The following is a 23,744-nucleotide window of genomic DNA, read 5'->3' as shown; positions in this document are numbered from 1 at the left end:
ATGTTACAGAGCAGTATAACAACCACAGGCACGATCCTCTTCTTCCCTGAACAGTACACAAAGCTTTTTCTTTGTCTCATTTCAGATTCTTTCTGCTAAGGCTTTCCTTTGAGTGTGTGCTCAAAGGATATTATATTAATATTCTCACATACTCCCTTAACTACAAAGGACATGGGAATCACATGATCTCCCTCTCCTATGGTTGTCCACGTGACTAGTCTGCTACATAGATCTTAAACTCCTCCCCAACAAAAGCAATTCTATTCACATGTTTACAAGAAGCAACAATGGTTACTCTCACATGTGGTCCTAATCCATGATAAAATTAAGAATGAGCTGAAGATTTTTATAAGGAAATAGAAATAAAGGTGTATAAAGTGTTCCAGGTAAATGTAAGGAGAGAAAAGCCTGAAAACAGAAATCTCATCCTTGAGAGCCACCTCAAGACAGACAATGAGAGTCTGACCCAGAGAAGAGGGACAAGGCGGGGTCTTGAAAGCACATCAGAGACAGCGTGAATTCTGAGTGCTTTCATCGGGAATGGAATGCTGGGAAGAGGACAAGAGTCAATATACATTCGAGAGAAATTTGCCTATAATTTCAAGAGATTGGAAGAAAGTATTTGCCCATTAGATAGTGGAAATCATTATGGTGAGACTCTTGTCTAATCGCTTTAAATGATCACTGTGGCGAACTCAATAATCTAAATGTTATATTTGATTATATATGATATATTTTTGTTTCAAAACATTCTTTTAGTGATTATAGATTATGCCATTCTTAACCTCTGGATTCATATAGCCCAAAGTAATGCAGTAATTAGAGCAGTAAATACACACAGTTGGATGATAGTTTTACAAAGAAACCATAGAAAAAATGTAACAGGGCTCAAAATTCAGAAGGAAGCTTCTGTGTATAACATTACCTGTATATGGGAAAGGACGTTTATTTCTGTTAATTCGCAGATTGTTCTGATTTGTCAGTGTCTAAGGATTATCTTATCATTTTATCTGTCTTTACCCCCAAAAAAGAAAAATTGAGTTTCAAACAAAAACAGAAATTTTTTTTGAAAATGAATAGAGTTTTCTTAATAATTCCATTTTAGATTAAAATACACTTAACATTATAAAAGCTATGAGAAATTTTACTTTAAATTTGTATAATGATAATTTTAAATTATTAAATTTTATGGAAAATTACTTTGGTGTCCTGTGATTTAATCATTTTTAAATGCATTTTGAGGCTTTGTTCTACTAGTGTATGATACGGACATGTATTGGAATAGCAAGGTGAGTCCTGTTGACATTTATAATTTACCCATGCCAATCAACAGAAAATGAAAAGCAAACTTTTAAAATAAAATATCTCTCATGAATATATAACTTATGCTCATATCATCAGCCTTAAATAGCGTTTTGATTGATTAGCCACAGGCACTATCAGTATGCCTGCATTCCTATTTTTAAAATGAACTCTTGGATTTTGTCATGCTATCAACAAGAAAGTTCCTTACATATGTAGTTTCATCCAAATAGGTGGGGAAATAGGTACATGGAAGTCATAATACAAGGCGTATTACTCATCAGATGCAAGTCTGAAATATCACTACCTACCCCAGTCTCAACAACAAACGTTAAGAGCTAGAGATATTTTCATCGTATATCCTACAAGTCATGCAACACCTTCACATGTGTGTGTGATACTTCACACACACACACACACACACACACACACACACACACACACACACTTAATTTTGGAGTCCACAGTGAGACTTGGAGAAATCTGAAGTCCATTCATGAACACATAAGAAAAGCCATGAGGTGTGAAGTCCTGCTGTATATGAGCTGATCCTTGATCCCTGCTAGATAGTTAAGCATGGGGGCTTTCTGAGGAATTTTACCTAAGTCCTGGGAGAGGTTTTCAAGCTTTCCTTTACTGGCCATGGTACCTGGGAGAACAAATGCACAGACAACTAACACCTGCCTGCTTTTGTTTCTCTTGGGCTTGATGCCAAGCTGCCCTATTACTGTGCAAAATCCACACGGAGGAGCCAGCCACACAAGGAAATAAAGAGTTACTCCCTCCAAGAATAAGCAGGAAGCTCTTGGCAACAGAAGCCAGGTGGCATTCAGCTAACAGGGAAAAAAAGCAGCTCTGAAATTAGATTTCAAAGCTCATTCAATGACCACTGGTGGTCCTCAATTATATTAAAAACTTGGTGCCTTGTGTGCATTTATAAAGAAGTCTTTTTCCAGATACATTTCATTCTTGAAAGATAATGCACATCCTTCTATGGTTATTATGTATTTGTTATCTTCATTAAACAGGCCCATGCCTGTTGGGAATATCATCATATTTTTACCTTGAAATGCAGGTAAAGTTAAAGAAAAAATAAACTAATCAAAAATAAACGGTTTAAATGAGAGTTGCATCAAGACACAGATTTTAACAAACATAGTGAAAACAAAATGAATCAAAACAAATTCAAAGACAATTCTGTTAAATGAGTTTATTTATGTAAAATCTGACTGGCATGGGACTCAAATTCCACAGATTTCAAAGTAGATTTTCAGAGTTACCAGTGTGCGGTATGACTTCATCGCACATAGATTCATTTAGCACAGTAATTCTTTAAAACTATAAGGCGCACAGCTTTTCAGGTGCAAGAAATTACTGTTCATGTCAAAGAAAAAATTCTCAGGTGATTCCAGGTTAATGCTGTTGCTACAATGTTCCAGAAAAATTCTGCCCCAGGGACTTTTCATTTTAGATGAAGCTCACTGCCTCAGGGATATTTGAGAACATCAGATGTAGCCAAGGGCACCTCCGACAGCTTCCCTGGGAGACGAGGAGGTTGCACATAATTTCATATTATATTTTAAGTCATGAAAGGCCCATAAATATTCCATCTTCTAAAACGGATGGCTCGGCAGATGCTGGGTTATCGGTGAGCACTTATTTCTAAGTGTCCTGCAGACAGACTCTATGTAAATATTTTGAAAGTTACAAAGGGTCTGGTAGAAGAATAAATGTTAACTATGCTTATGGAACTACCAAATTACCATATTTATGAGTTGTGCCTAGTATTTTCCCATGCACAAGAGGACAATATCTAGTAATGTTTCATATATCTGGAGACAACAACATTAATATGGCCCATTTAAGTTTCTTTGCATATGTGCAAGTGTGTTTGTGTATGTTCTGTAAGTTGAGAATTTTCCCTTTATTAAGGATCATAATCTTACAGGAATACTTGAAACATTTACCATAAATGTTTAAATTGTTTAACATTTTTAATTGTAATTTTTTCAGAAAAAAATCTGTTATCATTTCTTTCATGCAAATTGTATGTAATAATGCAGCATTAGATGAGTTTAGTGCTTCTTTATTTCAGTTAGAATTAAATAAGGGAATATTCCTATTTTACTTGTTCTGTGTTTTCTTATGTCCAGTGGATATTTAGTTCTGTTCTTTTACTACAGCCTTCCAAAATGGAGAATGTTCCACAATTAACATACGCACTGTCTGAAAAAAAAATTCCAGATGAGCATAATAGTAACAATATATATGAACAAGAAAATTATTTTTACCACATTTTATATATTGGGTGTGCATATATTGTATATGTGATCATAGCACACATATAGAGGTCAGAAGGTGGAAGCTTCAGTTGTTCCTTTCCTCCTTGTGGGGATAGGGGATTAGACCATTTCACTATGTTATCAAAATTATTAAAAGTATACAGTTTTTAAGCAATAATATACATATATGTACATATATGTGCATGCTTTGTTTGTTTCACTTATATTTAGTACCTGTGTGTATGTAACATGTGTGCTTTTAGAGGACAGAGGTCAACATCAACATTGGGTATCTCTCTTTATTTCATCCCATCTTATTTTCTGAGACAGTCTCTCACTGGACCTAGAGTCTCCTTGTTTGGCTATGCTGGCAACCATGTAAATCCCAAAAGCCTTCCTGAGAACTACTATTACATGTGTGTGCTGCTCTGACATTTCCTCGCATGTGCTGATGATCCAAAGTATCATCTATAATTGTACAGCAACCACCTGGCGAACCAAGCCAACTCAGCTCTGCAATTCATTTATTTAACCGCTAATACCATTTTCTCACTAAATGCCATAACCACAGAAAACAGAAAACTAAATGATCCCCTATGGACAGAGACGTTTATCCAAATCTCTCCCATCCAACACTGGATATATTTAAATTAAAATATATGTGATGATTATATATGATAATAATTTGTACATTACTAGCATTTAATGAGGCATATAATTCCTTTATCTTTTCCGTCTGTACAGGCATTTAAAATATTTTGGAGGTTCAATAAAAATACTAAATAAGACTACCACTTTATTATTTCTAAGTTGAGTAAAGTTATAACTGCCTAACAGTTCCCAAGGAGTACAAAGAGAAACAGCATTCCCTCCAAGGACACATGCTGGTGTGCTGTGTTTTAATTTTACTGACATTTTTTTGCTGTCTCAGATATTCTGAACTGCACTGTAATTGCAGAAATTCACTAATAACATGCCGGTGGTATATGCCATTCTCAAATACTGTGACTCTATGGGAATAAACACTGCTTTGATTAGTATGTAACATACAGTTACAAGCTTTTATAAGATGAATGAATGACAGACAAAGGGGAGTCTTTTTCCCATGGCAAGATAAACTGATCAACTAGCAATGTTATCACTCTCCCTTTATCGAAAGCACCTTAAAACCTGGAGAAAATTTCTAATTATTTTCTGCATATCAATCAAGTTAACAAGAAAACATTCAGTGGAGACATTTAAAAGACAAAAAAAAAAGTATCATCTATTTGTTGTGACTTATTTAAAATTCTAAATTAATGCTAAATAGGAAACATAAATGAATTGTAAAGAGCAGGTTTAAATATCCCTAGTCCCGAAGAGGATGATAAACTATTGAAACTCTGTTTCCTTAGTTGTAAAGTGGATTCATTCAATGCATCTTTGTAATAAGTTAAAAAAAAAAAAAGGATTCTACTAAACAAACTTCAAATTGCCTAATTTAAACAAGAAGTCAGAAACCCTGTCGTTGAATTAGGGCAAAGCTGGAAGAAGCTGAGGAGGGTGACACCTTAGGAGGACCAGCAGTCTCAACTAGCCTGGATCCCTGAGATCTCTCAGATACTGAGCCACCCACCAGGCAACTGGCCCAAAACCCTGGCACATATACAGTGGAGGACTACATGGTGTGGCCTCAGTGGGAGGGTATGCACCTAATGCTGGAGAGAGAATTGAGGCCCCAGAAAGTGGGAAGTCTGACAGGGATGGGGATGGGGGTTGGGGTGTGGAAATTCTCTTGGAGACCCGTTGGGGTGGGGGGTACAGGAGGAATGAGATGAAGAACTGTGGGAGGGTAGACAGGGAGTGGGATAATGACTGGATTGCAAAAATATAAGTAAAAATAAAAAAAAGTAATTAAAAAAATAAAATGTAAAACACAGGTAGAGTAGTTAAATAGAACCAATTCTATTGATGATAGAGAAGTGGCAAGCAAATATAGGAAAGATTGCCAGAAGTCACTAATCTTTAGAACAATATAAATTAAAGCCTCAGGATGGGATAACTTCAAATCATTATCAGGTCTGCTATCACATTGAAAAATGTTTTAGTGTACATATGAATGAAGAAGCAACTGATATCTGGGGCACTGTTGGTGGGAATGCAAAGCAATTCTATGAGATGATAAAGTATGTTGAACAATATGGCAATTCCTTACAAAAACTCAAAAAGAGGCTCAGGATGTAAAGGCCTGGGTTTTACTTTGACACCCATGAGCTGTAAGAAGGTAAGAAAAAAACTGACCTTTGCACTGTGTCCTTTAGTCCACCCCCAACACACAAGCACACACACACACAAACACACACACACACACACACACACACACACACACACACAAACCCATGAGGGAGGGGGGTTACTAGGACTTCCTGGTACAAACACTCACATAAATAAATGTGATTCTTTTAAAATAAAATAAGGGAAAATAAAAGCACCACGTAGTATAGGACTCCATAAATAAGTGAGTGAGAGTAGAATACCAGTATTTTTGCATATCCATAATGATGATAGCAATAGTTCTTATGACTTACACACAGCTAATTGCATATAAAAAAACCAAGTCAGTATGTATATAAAATGGAATATCATTACCTCTCAGGACAGACATAAATCAGAGATGGGGAAATAGCTTAGCCAGGAAGATGTTTGGTGAGCAAACATGAACACTTACATTTAATCCCCAACACTTAGGGTGTGTGTGTGCTGGGATACACATGTAATACCAGCACTGGGGATGTGGAGACAGGAGGATACCTAGGTTTTTCTGATCAGCTACTATTACCAGGTTCTTAGAAAATCTACTTCAAAAAAAAAAAAAAAAAGCTGGATAGAATATGAGGAGAACACCCTTTGTTAGCTTTTGACCTCCACATTCACAGGCAAAGTGTTTATGCATTCCCACAAACAAGGGCACACATGGGTTTTAATTTGTACACAAAGAAATGTGAACATGCACATATACCCAAATGAACAAAATAAATATGTAACATGCTACACCATATTTAAACATATTTAAACTTGAAGGTTAAAGGGGAATTAAGCAGTTACAGAAGGACTCTTCCGGTATGATTTCTTTTACATAGAATATGTAGTAAAATAAAGTAGGAAGTAGGATAGTGGTTACCAGGGGTGGGTAAGATACTTCTATCTTTCAGCGGATATAGAATTTGAAGTTTAAAGAATACGGAGTTATTGAAGTTATGTGTACCAGAATGAAAAATACCACTTGAAATGTACACAAACCACAACATAATAAATATTATATTTTAACGGCAATTGCCACTGAAATATAGTGTGTATATAAAAGACTATACTGAACTACATTATATGTCCAAAAGTCCCCAAAAGTCCCACTCTGTAATATATGGACAGAATAGCAATTGTAGGAAAAGAAACATGATTGCTCCTGCATTTGAGGACAAGAACTTTTGATCCCAAATGCCAGTATAAGCCATTTTGTAAGCGTCATGATACTTTTCCAGATTCAGGATGCTGTGAAACATCATATACAGTGCGATCAGAACTTTGATCTTTGAACAGACTCATAGTATACACTGTATGATACTTTATCTTGCCCTGGGCAGCAGCAGTAAGCCACAGCTCTCAAGAGCCATGTGATTCCCTGGAAAAACAATCAATTCTCTCCAGTGAACAAAATCAGTTAAGCTATGACTTTCCGTAAAATTTGTGTGTAAACACATTTTGACATACTACAGTTTTGGGTTGTGATAGTTTTATCAGGATTTTACTCCTTCTGAAGCTCAGAATTATCAGTACTAGAGATAAACTTCACTGAATGAAGTTCACTAGATCACATGTCTTATTGCTCATTTTCTCACCTACCCAATGGGAAAATTGTACATGTGTACCTGTGCAATTTTTTATGCAGAAGTTGTCGTCAGTAGAGATGTGGTTGAAAGACAGGTAACTGAGAAGTTATTATTATCATCATTATTATTATTAGTTCAACCTAATGTACTTTTTCCTGGGGTTTCCAAAGTATCTTCTGACGCTCTCTTGTCTTTTGTCTTATCATTAGAATTAGGAAAACAAAGCACACACAACATGGTGGCTTCCCGTGATGAGACTGCTATCAGTGTCTAGTCAAGAAAGAATCTGTATTAATTTTCTTGTGTTTTTACTAATTACCTCTTTTGATATTTTGAATAATCACACTGCTGCCCTTGTTCAATAAAACTCTGAATACTCTATTTACATGTAAACTTCAGACAAGCATGCATCTACTTTACCTGAAGTCATTTGATAATAGTTGACTGCCATTAATTGTATCAAATGGCTTTCTAACAATGGTCTCATTTTTTACCCAATACCTGTTGAACTCACAGTAACCTTCCAATCCCCAAATACACAAATAAACTTACATTTTTTTCTATGAATTCTAAGTCTCCAGGTTCATTTCCACTCTTTTCATTGATAAAAGTTTTTATAATGTATTTAAATTTTTGTATTTTTATATATTTATATTTATTTATAGTTATACCCAAATATCTCTATTGCATAAAATAATGAGTATATTTTATATTACTATAATTGTTTAATTTGCTTAGAATTTTCAGCAAATAAATACATAAATTGCAACACTTCACTAAAAAATATTCTGAAAAAATTCAAATATAGTTTACTTTGTCTGTTGTGTTTAGAAAATGGATGTGGTATTTTATTAATTGGAATCATATACAATTAAGTCAGTGTACCAGCATAATATTAATGCATATAAAAGCACTCCACATGCTATTGACAAATAGGCAGTTAACATTTACACCACTTGCCATTTTATCTTACTTATAAATATATCTAGATGTTACATATAATTCATCTATGTAGTATAGAGTATAATATTTCTTCTAAAGTCAACAAAGCAATGTAGCAAATGCTAAAAGCTAAGACAAAATAATATTATGGACTGCTTCAATAGGTAGTTATTTAATTTTTTCATTTTCATATCGAAATAGCACATTTAAAATAATATTTTTCTAATACGAAAGTTATAAATACAGAAGTTTGAATTTTCTATAATTGTCCTTATACCTCATACAAATATTAAAGGTTATTTTTATTCATTAAGTAATTTTACTGAACTAACAAATATTGTATTTCTGAAGTGAGAGTCTCAGCACACTTCCAAGGTGTGGGTCATCTCCTTATGTTAAATAACAAAAGACAAAGTGAAAGGTCTGCACAGCAGGGTCTGACAAATCAGGCTGCTGTTTCTTCCTCTGAACTGCCCAGGAAAGACTAGTGCTCAAAAGAGTGTCCTTAGCTTCAAAGACTAAGAGCTACTTGAACTGGACAGGGACATGATTGCTAGTGTTATTCAGGAGAAAGTTCTCTGTTATTAGTGGTATTTCTTTGTTTCTCCATCAAACCAAACAGTATCTGGATGCAATAGAGCATTTTGTCTTTTAACTAATGGTATTAGAGTTAAATTATAAATTTCTCCAAAACAAACAAACAAGAAAAAAATGGAGGAGCTAGAGAAAGTACCCAAGGAGCTAAAGGGGTCTGCAACCCTATAGGTGGATCAAAAATATGAACTAACCAGTACCCCCGAAGCTGGTGTCTCTAGATGCATATGTATCAGAAGATGGCCTAGTCTGCCATCAGTGGAAAGAGAGGCCTATTGGTCTTGCAAACTTTATATGCCTCAGTACAGGGGAACACCAGGGCCTCAAGAAGTAGGAGTGGGTGGGAAGGGGAGGGGGAGGGTATAGGGGACGTTTGGGATAGCATTGGAAATGTAAATGAAGAAAATGCCTAATAAATAAAAAAAAAATCAAAACCTACCAATCTACCAATAATCATCAATGCCCCACAAAAGACATTCTAGGCTTGTTACCAAATAGTTGTAGCTGAAAAAGACTTCTCAGAAAACAAGCTAAATGATGTCTATACAGGAAAACAAAATTGATCATCCTCCTCCTTCTAGCATCCTATTGGATGTTCTTAACTGATTCTGACCATCAGCAGGCCCCCTAGAAGCTAACAGTCTAGTGACTGCCACCAGATTCCTAAACCTACAGTCTTGGATAATAAGTGTTTCAGTCTTGACCCAAGCAAAACTCCTTATCCTATTCTCCATTGATAAGAGAATAGAGAAACAATGGTGTAGAATTATGATGGAAAAAAAAACTGAAAGTAACACAGCTTACAGGCAGCAGTAAAACTCATTATCAATAGGGACAAGAGTGAGTATCAAAAGGGATTCACAATGCTACTTATTAGGGAATGACTGAATACTGTAGACACAGATACTTCCTGTAAATATTGCAACCATGTTCTTAATGTTAGCCTTTCTCCAGTGGAAAATTTAAACTTCCTTGTCACCCAAGTACCTAAATGTTGCCATGTAAATAAATTAGGATTAAAGCTGTACAAGCAAAAGTGATGTGTGAACACTCTTAGGTCAATACATGAAGAAGTTTCTTTTCGTGGAACTCTTGTGAGTCCTTGCTAGACAAAAATCTCCCATTTGTGTAGGTCACTCAAGCAGTGACATACAACCTCTGACTGTATGAACAATTCTTGGGTAGACAGAAATGAATCTGTCTGATAAAATATATCCATTAAAAGAGGCAATACTTAAAGGCTTTCTACTTGTCAATGTAGAGCTAAATATAATGCACACGACTATAATATTCTTTCTAATAAGTCTGGTAGAGTTATTGTCCTGATTGTAGGAGAACTGTAGGCCAGGGTAAGGACTCTGACCTTGAGCAATAAGAATTTCATAGTCCAACAACCTACATAAATTGTAAAAATAGAAAACATTAAGAGCAGAAAAGATGAAAAGTTTTTCACAAACAAGTAAAGACATCTAAAGACTCCAAGAGCTTGAGGATCTAGGATATGTATCCTGAAGACTCAAAGATCATCCTTTAGAAGTAAGTACATAAAATAAAATACAATTTTGACCCAGATCATGAAATCACCAAAATGAAAATTGAATAAGAACATAAAATGTCACTCTGAGTCAGATTCATGAGATCTAAAAGCATTCAACTCATAGTCATATTGTTCAAGTTGAAAATAAAAAGGTTTCTGGCAGAGAAGAATGCCCTGTTTAAATAAATAGCTCATAAGTTTAAGAAGCCTACTTCCTGTGAGAAAACTGTACTGTGGCCACACAGGTAACAGCAAATGAGATCATTTCTACCTAAGCAGCATTAAGGAATAAAGTGAGGGATGGGGTTGCCATCCCACAGTCACATTTGTGACCCATAATTGTTCCTGGCTGAAAGAATTACAGAGATGAAAATGGAGAGGACCCTGAAAAAAAGAAGGTCCAGCCACAGGCCCAAAGTGGGATCCAGCTCAAGGGGAGGTCCCAAGGCCTGACACTACTACTGCTTAGGCTATGAAGTGCTCACAAAAAAAAAAAAAAAAAAAAAAAAAAAAATGGACCTATTATGACTTCCTTCCGTAAGACCCAGCAGGTAGCTGAAAGAGTCAATATTTGCTCCCAACCAATGGACAGAAGCATCTGATCCCTGTTGTTGAATTAGGGAAGGCTAAAAGAAGCTAAGGAGAAGGGAGATCCTGAAGGAAGACCAGCAGTCTCAATTAATCTGGACCTGCCCGATATCTTTCAAACACTGGACCACCAAACACACAGTATACACCAGCTCATACAAGGCCCCCTATACAAATACAGTAGAGGACTTCTGGGTCTGTATTCATTCAGGGATGATGCACCTCAAGAGACTGGAGGCCCCAGGGAGTTTAGAGGTCAGGTCGGGTGGGAAGGGACATCAACAAGGAGACAGCAGGGTGGGGAGGAGGTATGGGATGTGGAACAGTCAAAGGGTGGATCGGAGGAGTGGGGAAATAAAATGTGTAGTGTAAAAAAATTAATTAAAAAAAAGAAAAAGAAGAAATTCTAACATGCATGTAAATCATCTGAGAAGGGTTATACACTCTCTATGAACCATGTTATATATAATATGTATAATGCATATGATGTGTATGCATAGATATGTATTCCAATGATGGCATTGATTTTTATATGTTGTCTGTACCTTTTCAAAGATATGTACACATAAAATGCTGCATATATATGTACATATTAATATAACAATACATTGCAATTTAAACACATATATACAATATATTCATACATTCAAAATAATTATATACAAAGGAGAAATAATATCTCATATACATAATTTTGAAATAACTAGAAGTTAATAGAGAGTAAAATGTAATTTTTGCTTCACAATATGTCTACAAGGATGAGTTCAGGACAGATATTAACTAAATGGTCACCAGCAAAGAAGATTTCTCAACAGAGAGACTCACATTATGCCAATTCCAGAATTTGGTAAGTCCAGAAATACTCTCTAGCTTGTTTCCTTTATGCTCTGATACTGGATCTGAGAAACATCAACCCTAAATCCCTACTGGCAAGTGCAGAGTGATAGTGGAGTCCAAGGGAAGAACAGGGATATGAAGGTGTTAACAGACCTGTGGCCCAACTAGGATTCAAGTAACTGGAGTTAGGTACTGAAAAGAATGAGTCCTCACTGCCTCTGTGATTTATTGGCCCTCAAATAGCCATGTGACTCTATTGAGTCCTTTGAAAAGTTTATTGATTTTTTTACAGATTAAATCTCTTTCTGATTTAAACAACATGAATACTAGACCCATATTAACATGAATTCACTCTATACACGCCCCCCTCATGTAGTTTGACCTGCAGATGTGTATGCAATGGTAAAACAGCTTGTGAGAACTAAATAGTGTCATTATCATCAAAGTAAAATGATAAAAAGAACACACTAATGAAAATGTAAGAAATTAACAGTCTTCTCAAGGGAAAACTATGATCTTGACTATGATAAGATATAAGTAATGGGGGTGAAAAAACTCAGTAGCACAGCACACATTTAACATCTGTTGGAACCTGGATTATATATCTGGAAACTGAGTTCACACATACACACACACACACACACACACACACACACACACACACAGAGTCACACACACATACAACTCACTCAGTCATTTATGCCCCATAGACACAGGCACACAGTTGTCAACATTTGCATTTGTGTTAGACATATCCTGTGGTGGTTTGAATGAGAATATCTACCTTAGGATTATACATTTAAAATATTGTTTCCCAGTCGGTGAAACCATTTTCAAAGGATTAGAAAATGATCCTTGTTGGAGGAGGCATATCAATGTGGATGGGATTAGAAGTTTCAAATGTCATTTCAAATGCTATTACCAGGAAGCTCTGTATCTGTTTCCTGCTTGTAGGTCTAGATATATGTTCAGCCATTGCTCCAGTACCATGCCTGCTAACATGCTCCTGGCATGATGGCCATGACTCCAACATTCTGGAACCATGAGCACCAACAGTGCTTGAAAACCATGAGTGAGTTAAACACTTCCTTTTATAAGTTTCTTGGTCAAGGTATCTATCACAGCAATAGAAAAGTAACTATGATATTAATTATTGGGATGGTATTTCTATACAGACACTAACCATTGACTATGTAAACATATCCACATTGTTAACAATTTTTAATGCTCCCTAATTTTATCTGGGTTACATACTATTGCAAAGAAAAATAGTAGAACTCAGCTACTAACCACAAGGTAGCATCAGTGAGGAGCCCAACAATATGCTAAAGTTATATTCGATACTGAAGACCACAAGACTGCCAACCTAACCTGAAAGCTACAGACAACTGAAAGAATATATGTACATTATGTATATGTATATGTGTATGTGTATGTGTATATGTATACATACACATATACACATACATATATATGACTCCGTATTGTGAACCATCATGTCTTCAATGATCCATATATTCAAGAACCTCAGCTCAGATAAAAAAGTGGATTGAAAGAAAAATAGAAGGTAAGGAAGGTTTACTCACTCCTCAAAAACCCTATTCAGCTACATTTTGATGAAATAAAATTATCACTGATAAGCCTCAGAGACACTTGAGCCCTTTGGGCTAAAGACATGGTGTCACCAGAACAAAAAATGCTTTACCATGTGTGTTATATTTTTAGAGATTTGCACATGTCCTTTAGTTGCAGGCTAAATTCTTAAATTTAAGTTGAAGATTTTTTTATTGCCAGTGAGCATTAACAATTATTTAAGTAGTACTTATAAACCAAAACTTGATTGTCAACTTTTTACAGCATCAATGGTAATCATTTCTTGAAAAAAGTTAAAAGTGAGATCCATGTGATTTTTGAAACGTAAATTTAATTCTGACTAAATCTTTTTTCTTTTTGTAATTAGATATTTTCTTTATTTACACTTCAAACGTTATTCCCTTTCCTGATTTCCCCTCTAAAAATCCCCTATCCCCTCCTCCTTCCCCCTGCTCCCCAACCACCAACTCATGCTTCCTGGCCTTGGCATTCCCCTCTACAGGGGCATAGAACCTTCACAGTACCAAGGGCCTCCCCTCCCATTGAAGACTGAATAAATCTTGACTTTCTCCTATGGTGTACTAGAGCTATCACAACCATATGAATTTCTTTTCGTATGCTTTTATTTACTCCGTCCAATGAACACTACCTAAGGATCGCTCTTCTTTTCTCTTTGCTGTCAGTTTTAATTAACACAGGTATTTCAGCGATATCAACAATTTAAAAGCTTGATGACAGTATTACATTACGTATTCCTGAGTTCTTCATTGGTTTACAAATTCTTTACTCACTTTTCACAGGGTAAGGGTGTGTTTTAATTGAACTTATGGGACATAAAACAGGGAAATGTATTTTATGTGAGCCATTTGAGTTAATGACTTAGTTTCCTCTTTATTGTCTCAATATATATGAAAGGGTGAGACAGGAGATTACTTTCAGGTCCAGCTCTTGGAAAAAGCAATGATATCGCCTAAATTCTTCTACTGAGGAAACATGTGTAATTAATATTACAACCCAACAGTGCTTAAAAACAAATCTGGTATGGCTACAAAACATGCTGTATTGAAAGGAGAGTTGGAGTTTTTATTATGTTTTTAAACTTTAACTAATTTGAATTCTCCTCCCCCTCTATTGCCCTCCACAACCTTCATGTGTGTATCTCGCTCTATCCTTCCCCATTTCTCTCCCTCCCTCTGTGTGTGTGTGTGTGTGTGTGTGTGTGAGAGAGAGAGAGAGAGAGAGAGAGAGAGAGAGAGAGGGAGAGGGAGAGGGAGAGGGAGAGGGAGAGGGGGAGGGGGAGGGAGAGGGAGAGAGAGAGAGAGAGAGAGAGAGAGAGAGAGAGAGAGACTGTGTCTCTGTCTGTTTTTTCTGTCTGTCTGTGTATGTTAAAAGATTGAACTTGGGTTTCTTGCACAGCAGTCATGAGACTCCTTATCTCACTTTAAATTCCTATAAGCATACCTTGGATATACCAGACCGGTTTTATTTAGTGATTTTTAAGTCTTGACTTCTGCTAAAATGTTAGGTGAATTTTAGCTTTAATTTTCTTCCTAAAACACGAGAATTGAAGAGTCTGCTAGAATTTTACTCTAAGTGATCTTTAAAGAAATAAGTTTCCTGTGTTATAAGATTGTATTTGTATAGGTTAAAAAGGCAAGGAATACAACAAAATAAAAGGTCTCATGCAAATCAATAGTGTAAATTAGCCAAAAATATTCAAAGTTTTTCCTTTATTAGTAATACTCATGATCATCTTTCCTTTAGTTTCATTCTTTCCCTTGATTTTTACTGAGGAAATTGTTACCAGGGGTGTTCTGTTCTTCATCTTTAAAGATTTACTACAACCTATGTTTACACACACACACACACACACACACACACACACACACACACATATAATGTAAAATAGAGAAGTTAGTGTCTTGGTATTCTATTATAATTATATATACAATAAAGTTCTAAAATGTTATTCAAATGAGGGCACACATGAACCTTCAAGGGTTACTTGTAAAATAATATTGGCTTTACAGAAAAGAAAATAAGAATTAATTCTACTACTAATTACCTCTGATAATTAATTATGCAGAAGAATCATCTTTTCAAATTATGTCAATTATCTTTTTATGAAAGAAGCATAGAGAGAATTTGCCTAAGTTACATTGTGCTTATAAGAAGAGTCTCCGATGTCCTTGTCTCTGTTTGCCTTTCTCTCGTGTAAGCACAGAAACCGATCATTTTAGATAGGAAGCTCAAATGGAACATTAGAGATAGACTCTGTAAGACAGAATTCACATTTCAAATCCATGTGCTTGGACCAAAAATGAGTCTAAAATATTAGTCCCCTTTGCACTGATAAAACTGGTAAAAGATGAACTGCCCCAGGGGAAAGAAGCAATGAAGTCACTAGCTTTTCAGGTGGTCTGCACAAGGTTGCATGAGATGCACTCTGAGTGCTGAATGGAAGCCACAATGGCAGTTTTCATTTCATTCTCAACAAGGAGCAACAGGTATAGAAAGGTAAAATGTAATCCTAGTTCCTCTTATCTCCCTGCCTGCATAAAATGTAACTCTTTTTCTACCATGGTTACTCTAAAATATGACTTAATTTTATTAGTAAATCAGTTACATTTTATGTGTTACATATGTGAAAATGCATATATCTATATCTATATATATTTTCTATATGACTTTACATTTTTTGATGGACTTTTCTAGGGAAAGCACATAACCCCCCCTGAGCATGATGTGGTCGACACACTCTGTTTCTATTGAAGTTGGGTGCCTGAGTCCTAGAAGATTCACATTTATAGTAGGCATCACAGCTTGTTGCACCTCAAATGCTCACATGCTGAACAAAAGTCCACTGCTTTCTCTTACTATTAAATCAATTTAACTAAAACCAGAGACCCCTGGGACAGACACGATTTCAAATGTGTTAGCCATACCTAAAATTCCTTTTAAAAGATAATAGTTATTCAATAAATATCTGTCAATACTGGAAGTACTGTTCAAACACTGCCAACATTTTCAATATTTCTTTTCTCAAGTAGGGGTATGATAAATGGCAATTCTCTCCTGGTACAAAATATCTGTTTGCTTACTTCTGGCTGCACTTAATATCAGTGTTAGCTTACAGCAGGTACGTGAGAGCTCTGCATTTACAAGAGTGAAGAACATCCATTTAGCAAAAAATAGGGATGTTCACATTTCATTCATAAACCAAAACTGAGTCCTGCGATAAGAATGGGCACAATCATTTCCGTATGCTGTATATTCATGCTGAGTATCATATAGATTTACCCTGAAATCATAGTCACATTTCTAGGAGATCTCTCTGTGAGACTCCCCTCGCCAGTTACTTTACAGAGACGGACATGATGGGAGAAGAGAATGATGCATCCAGGATGAGAATTAGTGCAAGCCTCCATTTGTTTTCCTAATCATGAGAACCTGAGCTAATCGGAGAAGTTCACTCACAGACTCGGAAAGCACTGGTGATTGAATCAGAGAGGCAGTCTCACAAATGTCATTACAAGGCTAGACAAGGAATATGAGTCACTCTGCCAGGTCTCAAACCCCTGGGTTTCACAGGGTGAGGTAGGGATGGTATCCAGAGGTCAGAATGTTCTCCTGGGGCATCAGCCTAGTTCAAGGCTCTGGGCACAGCAGCAAATATTCTCATAGGACTCTATTCAGATCAGGTGTGGGTGACTAGTCCTGGCTATTGGCTCCAGGCAAATAAATGTGGGAGTCTCTAAAGCTGGTCGCCTTTAAAGAGCTCTTGAGAAAACTCCCAAGGGAGTCTACAGTTTAACTCTTTCATTGCTGCTCCATTTCCTCCCCATAAGCCCAGTACACACAAGACCAAAGTGTTCCAGGGTAAGTGAATGTAGAAATAGAATCTGATGAACAGTTTTTACGTAATCAGCAGCATTTCAACTTCTGCAGACTGACGCTGCCAAACAACCTCCCACCCTGAGAGAGCAGGCATTTATAAATGTTACATCTTTATATCTCCTCCCTCAAATTCCTTAATGGGCCATTAGTAAGGAGATCGATCCTAGTTACTTTATAGCTAGGCAACAGCACAGGCACCCTGCTGTGTTTACTAGTGCCAGAAACACCATTCAAAAGTTGAGAAGGTCGAAGCTCTACTTTGCAAACATTTGGGGGCGAAAAATTGGGGCAAGGTGAGGTGGAAAGGGGGAAGAGAGAAAACCCGGTGTGACCTAACTCAGAAGCATATGTAACAAGCAAATTCCTACTTAAGCTATCTGGGGGGGAGTGGAGACTGCTAAGTTCTACAGTTACAGGATACAAGCTTTAGCACCCCAACTCGCCCCAACCCGGGTTCCTTAGAAAACCGAGCCCCTTCCCCACCTCTGGCGGCCACAGCAAATGCCAGCTCTGGAGCTAAATGCGCTTGGCTGGAGATGGGTGCGCATCACTTACGTCTCGGAATTTGTTCCACTGTCCGACTTCCTTGTCATACTGAGAGATTGTCGTGAGCCATTGTTTTTCGTCCAGAAAATTACCGCCGTCCGACCGCCCCCCGGCCACAGCCACCGCCGCGGCAGCTGCAAGAGTCTGGCTGCACCAAGCCGCTGCACACACACACAATAAGGCTGACACCTTGAGCATCTGGGAAGGAGACACAACCACGGGTAGGGAGCAATGTCAGAGACCGGGTGCGAAGATGGGGGCGCCCCTGGAAGGCATGCATCAGCGAGGACGGGTTGGAGAGAAGGGGAGACGAGCAGGGACAGGGGTGTCCCCTTCCAGGAGGCTTCACCCCCAAACCAGGGCACTCACACACACGCAGACCCAAGGGAGAAGAAGAAGGGGTCTAAGGGAGGAAGCCCCAAGCAGCTAGAGTCCCAGCGGCCAGATAAAACGCTTGCCGGCCCATCACCTTGTTGAGAGCGGGCACGGAGCTCGCAGCTCCTGATGGAAAAGCAGCCCGGCTCTGGCAACTCGCTTCTTGCTGGAGCTGCTGCACGCGCCGCCGTCTCAGCCGTCCACTCAGCTCCCTGCGCCCGGCGCTCCCCCCATCCCACCCTCCCCGCGCCTATCCCTCGCCAGCTCCCCTCGCTTCACCCCTCCCTCCCCCACCTCCTTCCTCCCCTCCTCCTATCCCACCTTCCTCTCCCTGAATCCCAGCTGCAGCAAGTTCCGGATGCGAAGCCTGGCTGGAGCCAGAGGATGCAGTAGGCTCCTCTCCTAGGAATCCCTTGCTTTCTAACCTCTTGCCTCCAGAAAAGGTTCTCATGTTCCAGGCACAACCAGCTCATTCTCTCTTCTCTTGGATTGAATGCCGGTGAAGCAAGGCATCTCCCTCTCTGCTACTCCTGTTTTTCAATTTCAAGGGTGGTCAGGCAGCTATAAGGAAATAGATCAGAAGAAAACTTTATGCATCTCAGAGTGAGAGTCCGTGAGACTTTGCTCTGAACCTGAACTCAGCTCCTCCTTCCTAAAGACCACCATAAGGCCTTGGGGAAGCTCTTCACTGTCTGCAAATGTATGCTCTGAACTTCTGAATTATTTCAGAGCCAAACTCTCTTTAGATTTGGCAGGCAAAGTGTTTGATTTCACCAGCATGCCATGCTCAGTGCACACAACCCGTTTTTCCTTTCTAAAATCCCTCCAATAACTGTGGTGTATGCTACAGTCCTTAAAGCAAAGATAAATAAGCCACCTATGTCAGTCTTCTGAATATAAGCAAACAGCTTTGAGGCCCTAGCTAGGATGTACTTCGAACTTCCACTGATAACAAAAACATTTGCCTGCCCAAATCTATTCTCACACCCTGTGCAGAGCCCAGTGAAGAAATTCTTTTCCTTGTACTTACAGAAAGCAGGTTAATTGAGCAGGGTATGTAAATTGAGAGATTTTTGGAAATCAACAGACTACAAAAGTGTTAGCCATCTGTATTTGAATTACATATGTCAGGCAAGCTACACCTTCCCAAGCTATGACCTTTGTATTTTCTAAAATTCAGGAGGTCTTCATTAGAATAGTGGCAACAGGTGTGTCCCGTATTCTGAGTACTTTGTTCTCACTCGGGTCATAACTTTTAGATGATATTTTAAAGAAATCAAACTGATTGATATTAATTACTAACTTTAAATACAGAATCTAAGGAAGTGTCAATTATTAGCATAAATGATAAAAGTGAAATTTTTAACGTAGTAAGAAGACACTTTCCGATTCCTGGCACACACACACACACACACACACACACACACAAAGAAGGGAGAAAGTTATTACAAATCTACAATTATAATTTACAGACGTATCGACTGATAGCAAAGATGCATCAACAATTTTTGAGAACAGTATCATGTAGTATTTCTATATACTATTCCTAGATACTTAGTTTGCTTTGTTACAAGCAAGCTCAGCATGTGTTATAGCCTTTATGAGTTTTCATTTCTATATCATGAATACTTGGCTGACTCACCCTCCAATGCCTCTTCTGTATATCCCCAGCTTCACCTCTCTACTTCAAAAATTTAAGACCCACATACAGTCCTCTTAATTCAATAAGAATGTCTCATCATGATTTAAAATTATTTAAAAAAAATAAGGATAAGGACCTTAAACCTTATGTACAATGCTGATACGCAGCAGAAGTCAGGAAACTTTAAAACAAACTGGTCTTCTAGAATGAGTAACCTTTCTTTAAACAAGGTGTGTTATGAAGGTTAACCCTCTACACCATACGTGTTAACATGTATGAAAACATACATAACATGCATGATAACATAGCATGTTACAAAAATGCCATGATCACAGTTAATGTGTAGAGAAGCACATTTATTTTATTTACATATATATTTTCATGCATATATATGAATTTCTATTATTTGTGTGTATATAGTTCATTGTCAATTGGAACATATTTATGAAACCTATTAAGCAAGCCTATCTTCTATGGACAGCTTCCAAGACACTGAGCAGGGTGAAACAATTGCTGAAGGGAAAGCAAGGATAGCTGTGTACATCTTGAAATGAAGCTTTTGAGAATACCACAATCCAGATGTGACAGTGAAATGGTATTTCTAGAAAAATTATAATTCATTATGCGTAATGGTGGAGGCCACCTTCTCTGACTTAGCCTTGGTGCTGGTCTGGCATCTCCTTCCTTCCCATCACTAGCAGAGCCTCTTAAACATCCGCCAGTCACTGATATTGTCTACCCTAACAGTGAGAATGAAAGTCTGCTAAGTGCGATGTTATTAATCACAGCAAACTCTTTCCCTCAGTTCTCTGTATTACTGAGGATCTAGGTCTTCAAAGAGCCTGCTTTCACCATCTACTAGTCCTGGGAGCATTCACACTCCAGTTAGCACTTTAGTTATCAGCTAAGGCCTCTGTGGGGATTAATTGAAAGCTTGCTAGGAGCAAAACTCAGCAGGGAACCAGAGGGGAGAGGTAATAAATGGGAGGTAGAATGCCAGGAAGACAGTTAGGAGGCATTCAAGTTAAGGTGGGTGGGGACATAGGGGAGTACTTCATGAATTGCTTCCTAGTTTTAGTGAGAGCCTGTTTCAGATATTGAGAGCTAAAAATAACACACAACCTGGAGTACCAGTACCACATGGAGAGTGAAGTACATTAAGTGACAGGGCAGGGACTTGTGTGGATATTTATGATCATATTTCACAAAACTACAACACACAGGAAGCCAAGGTTATTAAGCTCCCAGCCCCTTATTCTGCCATTCTGATACTTCATTTATATGGATAATGTAAAGCTATTACCGGAGTCACTAAAAAATTAAGGTTTACATAAGTATTTTTTGATAATTTTATTCTTTCGCTGGTGAATATCTAGTTGCTTAATCTAGAAGTATCTATCACTGGATATTTCAGTACTTTAAAAAACTCATTAAACCTTCTTCTTCCCTGTGTTTTCTGAATCTTGTTTTTGGATTAACTACAGTTCTACGAAGGCTATAGTGACATGGAGTCCATTTTAAATGGGTTTGGATCTGTGAAGAATTTAAGTGAATACCATTTGTGTAAGTGTGCACACAAACACACACAATCTGACAAAAAAGTTATTTTTTTTTCTGTCAGTTACTGTTTTAAGATATATCTGCAGCTGTGCTTAACTGTCATCAACATGTGGGAACAGCCCGTTTGCTCCATATATTCTTTGTGTTATTCAGAGCCAAGCACTTCATGTACCTTGCAGCCTTTGGTCTTATGATCTGCCCTAGAGCCACCACTAGTGTATGCTTTTAGCTCTAAATACAGATTCATGTGCAGAATTCTTTTGTCTCCAACTGATAGAACTATATGGAGGTAATATACATGTCTGGACATAAAACCCAGTTAGCAAAATCAATTGTTGGAGATGTTCTCCTTGAAGATTATTTTAGGAATCTTGCCATTGCTTTTTATCTCTCTTTGCATCATGTTTACCATGAGATGAGTGTCTTCCTCTGCCCTCATGGTTCCATTGCCATGGTAGTCTAGACTACCATGTGACTGGGCCCTTTATGGGCTAAAACTTCTGAAATCATGAGCCAGACTAGACCATTTCTCCTTTAAGTTGAGTCCTTTATGTGTGGTATTTATCACAGGGACAGAGAGCTAACACAGAGAGCTAGCAAATACAGAACTTTGATATTTAAGGGTCTGTAAGTTTCAAGAATGAATAGGCTTCACTACATTTTCTTTCTTTCTGTGTGGATATGTCTCTGAATCATTCAGGGTGTTTCTGTTCTTTGATTCTGCTGCCTCCTTGACTCTGCTTTCTACTTGCTAGCTCAGTACAAGAGAGAATTCACCTGTAATTAAAGTCAAGATGAGGGAATGGTTAATTCAGGAATTCTGCTACGTTACTGTGAAAGTCACTCTTCCTAAGCTACTTTAGATGGTTACTTACCCACATATCACCCTCAAGATTACCAATCAGAGGCTTAGAAAACCATGCAGCTGCTTGGCACAGAAGGGAAGTGGCTAATTGTAGTATTCTCTCCGGAGGTGTGAATGTTTGCTGACCAAACTAGAGTCTATCATGTTATTAAAAAGGTGTTGGAAGATGGGGAGTAATGGACATTAAGGGACTTCTGAAAAGTTAGATATTAACCAAAATAGATGGCTTGGTGTAAAGTAAAATGTGCTGATGTCACATTTTATTTTGGTTATTTCAATATGACCAATATTTGGTTGATAGTATATGATCATGCCAGAAAACAATGGTTTAGCCAATTTAACCTTTTAGAATTGTGTCTTATTCCAAATCTATCTGTGAGTTTACATTTAAAAAAAGATGAAGTTAAACAAGATCAAAGGTATTAGAGATTTGGGACTAAATTAAAAACCTATAGATACCATAATGGAAACTCTCAAGATGGAAAATTCTTTATCATCATTTCAGAATTCTGTTACTGAATATCCTATGAGCCTAATGCATAATTGTGTACCAAGCCAGTAGTAATTATTAAGATTTTACTTTAAGAGCCAAAAAAAAAAAAAAAAAAATTCAAGCCAGAAGAGAACTGGGATAGAGAATGTTGACAGGCTTCTGCTGGTGTCACTATTTTGGTATTTTTTCCTTTGTTTGGGTATTATTTTTGCAGTTGTTGTGTTTTGCTACTTTTTGAGGTAACCCTGATTAAGCAAACTAATAATATATTTGATATACAATTTGATAAATAGTTTCTCTTGTGATTTTAGCTAAAACATTCAGTAGATAAACAGACTCTAAAAGCTGTAAGGAGTATGAGAAACATCAATCAGTTCAATTACTGTAATTCTTAAGAACACATTTTTCAACATTTAAACTGGAGGGTGAATCTGATTAAATAAATTGATTACTGAGCTGATGATCCTGGGAAGTGGCCAATGAGGCAATTTAGATTTGTCTCTTTTTCCTGAGCTTTATTTATTGATGATTTTTTTAAAATAATTTTTGAAAATTTCAGTAAACATTCATTTCAAACTTGTAAATATTAAGTTACTGACACAAAGTTACTGACACAAAGTAATAAAATACAATGTTTTTTGTTTTGGTTTTGGTTTTTCGAGATAGGATTTCTCTGTGTAGCCCTGGCTGTCCTGGAACTCACTCTGTAGACCAGGCTGTCCTCAAACTTAGATATCCACCTGCCTCTGCCTCCCAAGTGCTGGGATTAAAGGCATGTGCCACCACTGCCTGGCAAAATACAATGTTTTAGAACATATTTTAAAG

At 37.4% G+C, this 23,744-nt stretch overlaps 1 protein-coding gene across 6 annotated transcripts in view; it reads right to left on the bottom strand.

Annotated features, from left to right (window-relative positions):
• The window catches only part of Spock3 (sparc/osteonectin, cwcv and kazal-like domains proteoglycan 3), a 406,102-nt gene extending 387,120 nt beyond the window's left edge, over window positions 1–18,982 (bottom strand). For 2 of the 6 annotated variants that reach the window (NM_001252620.1, NM_001252621.1), the window contains exons 1-2: window positions 18,681–18,750; window positions 17,994–18,182 (exon numbers count right to left, since the gene is read on the bottom strand). In NM_001252620.1, the coding sequence (NP_001239549.1) occupies window positions 17,994–18,182 (189 nt within the window). In that variant the 5' untranslated portion in view covers window positions 18,681–18,750. Of the gene's footprint in view, window positions 1–17,993; window positions 18,183–18,453; window positions 18,638–18,680; window positions 18,751–18,784 lie in introns of those variants that run through there. The other 4 variants (NM_023689.3, NM_001361918.1, XM_006509517.3 and 1 more) reach the window with 3 other exon arrangements.
• Between the last annotated feature and the right edge of the window lie 4,762 nt (window positions 18,983–23,744).

This window comes from Mus musculus, chromosome 8, assembly GCF_000001635.26.
Source record: "Mus musculus strain C57BL/6J chromosome 8, GRCm38.p6 C57BL/6J".
In the NCBI taxonomy this organism is placed as follows: Eukaryota; Metazoa; Chordata; class Mammalia; order Rodentia; family Muridae; genus Mus; species Mus musculus.
The sequence above is the reverse complement of the archived record's forward strand: the minus strand, read 5'-3'. Positions and strand labels throughout refer to the sequence as shown.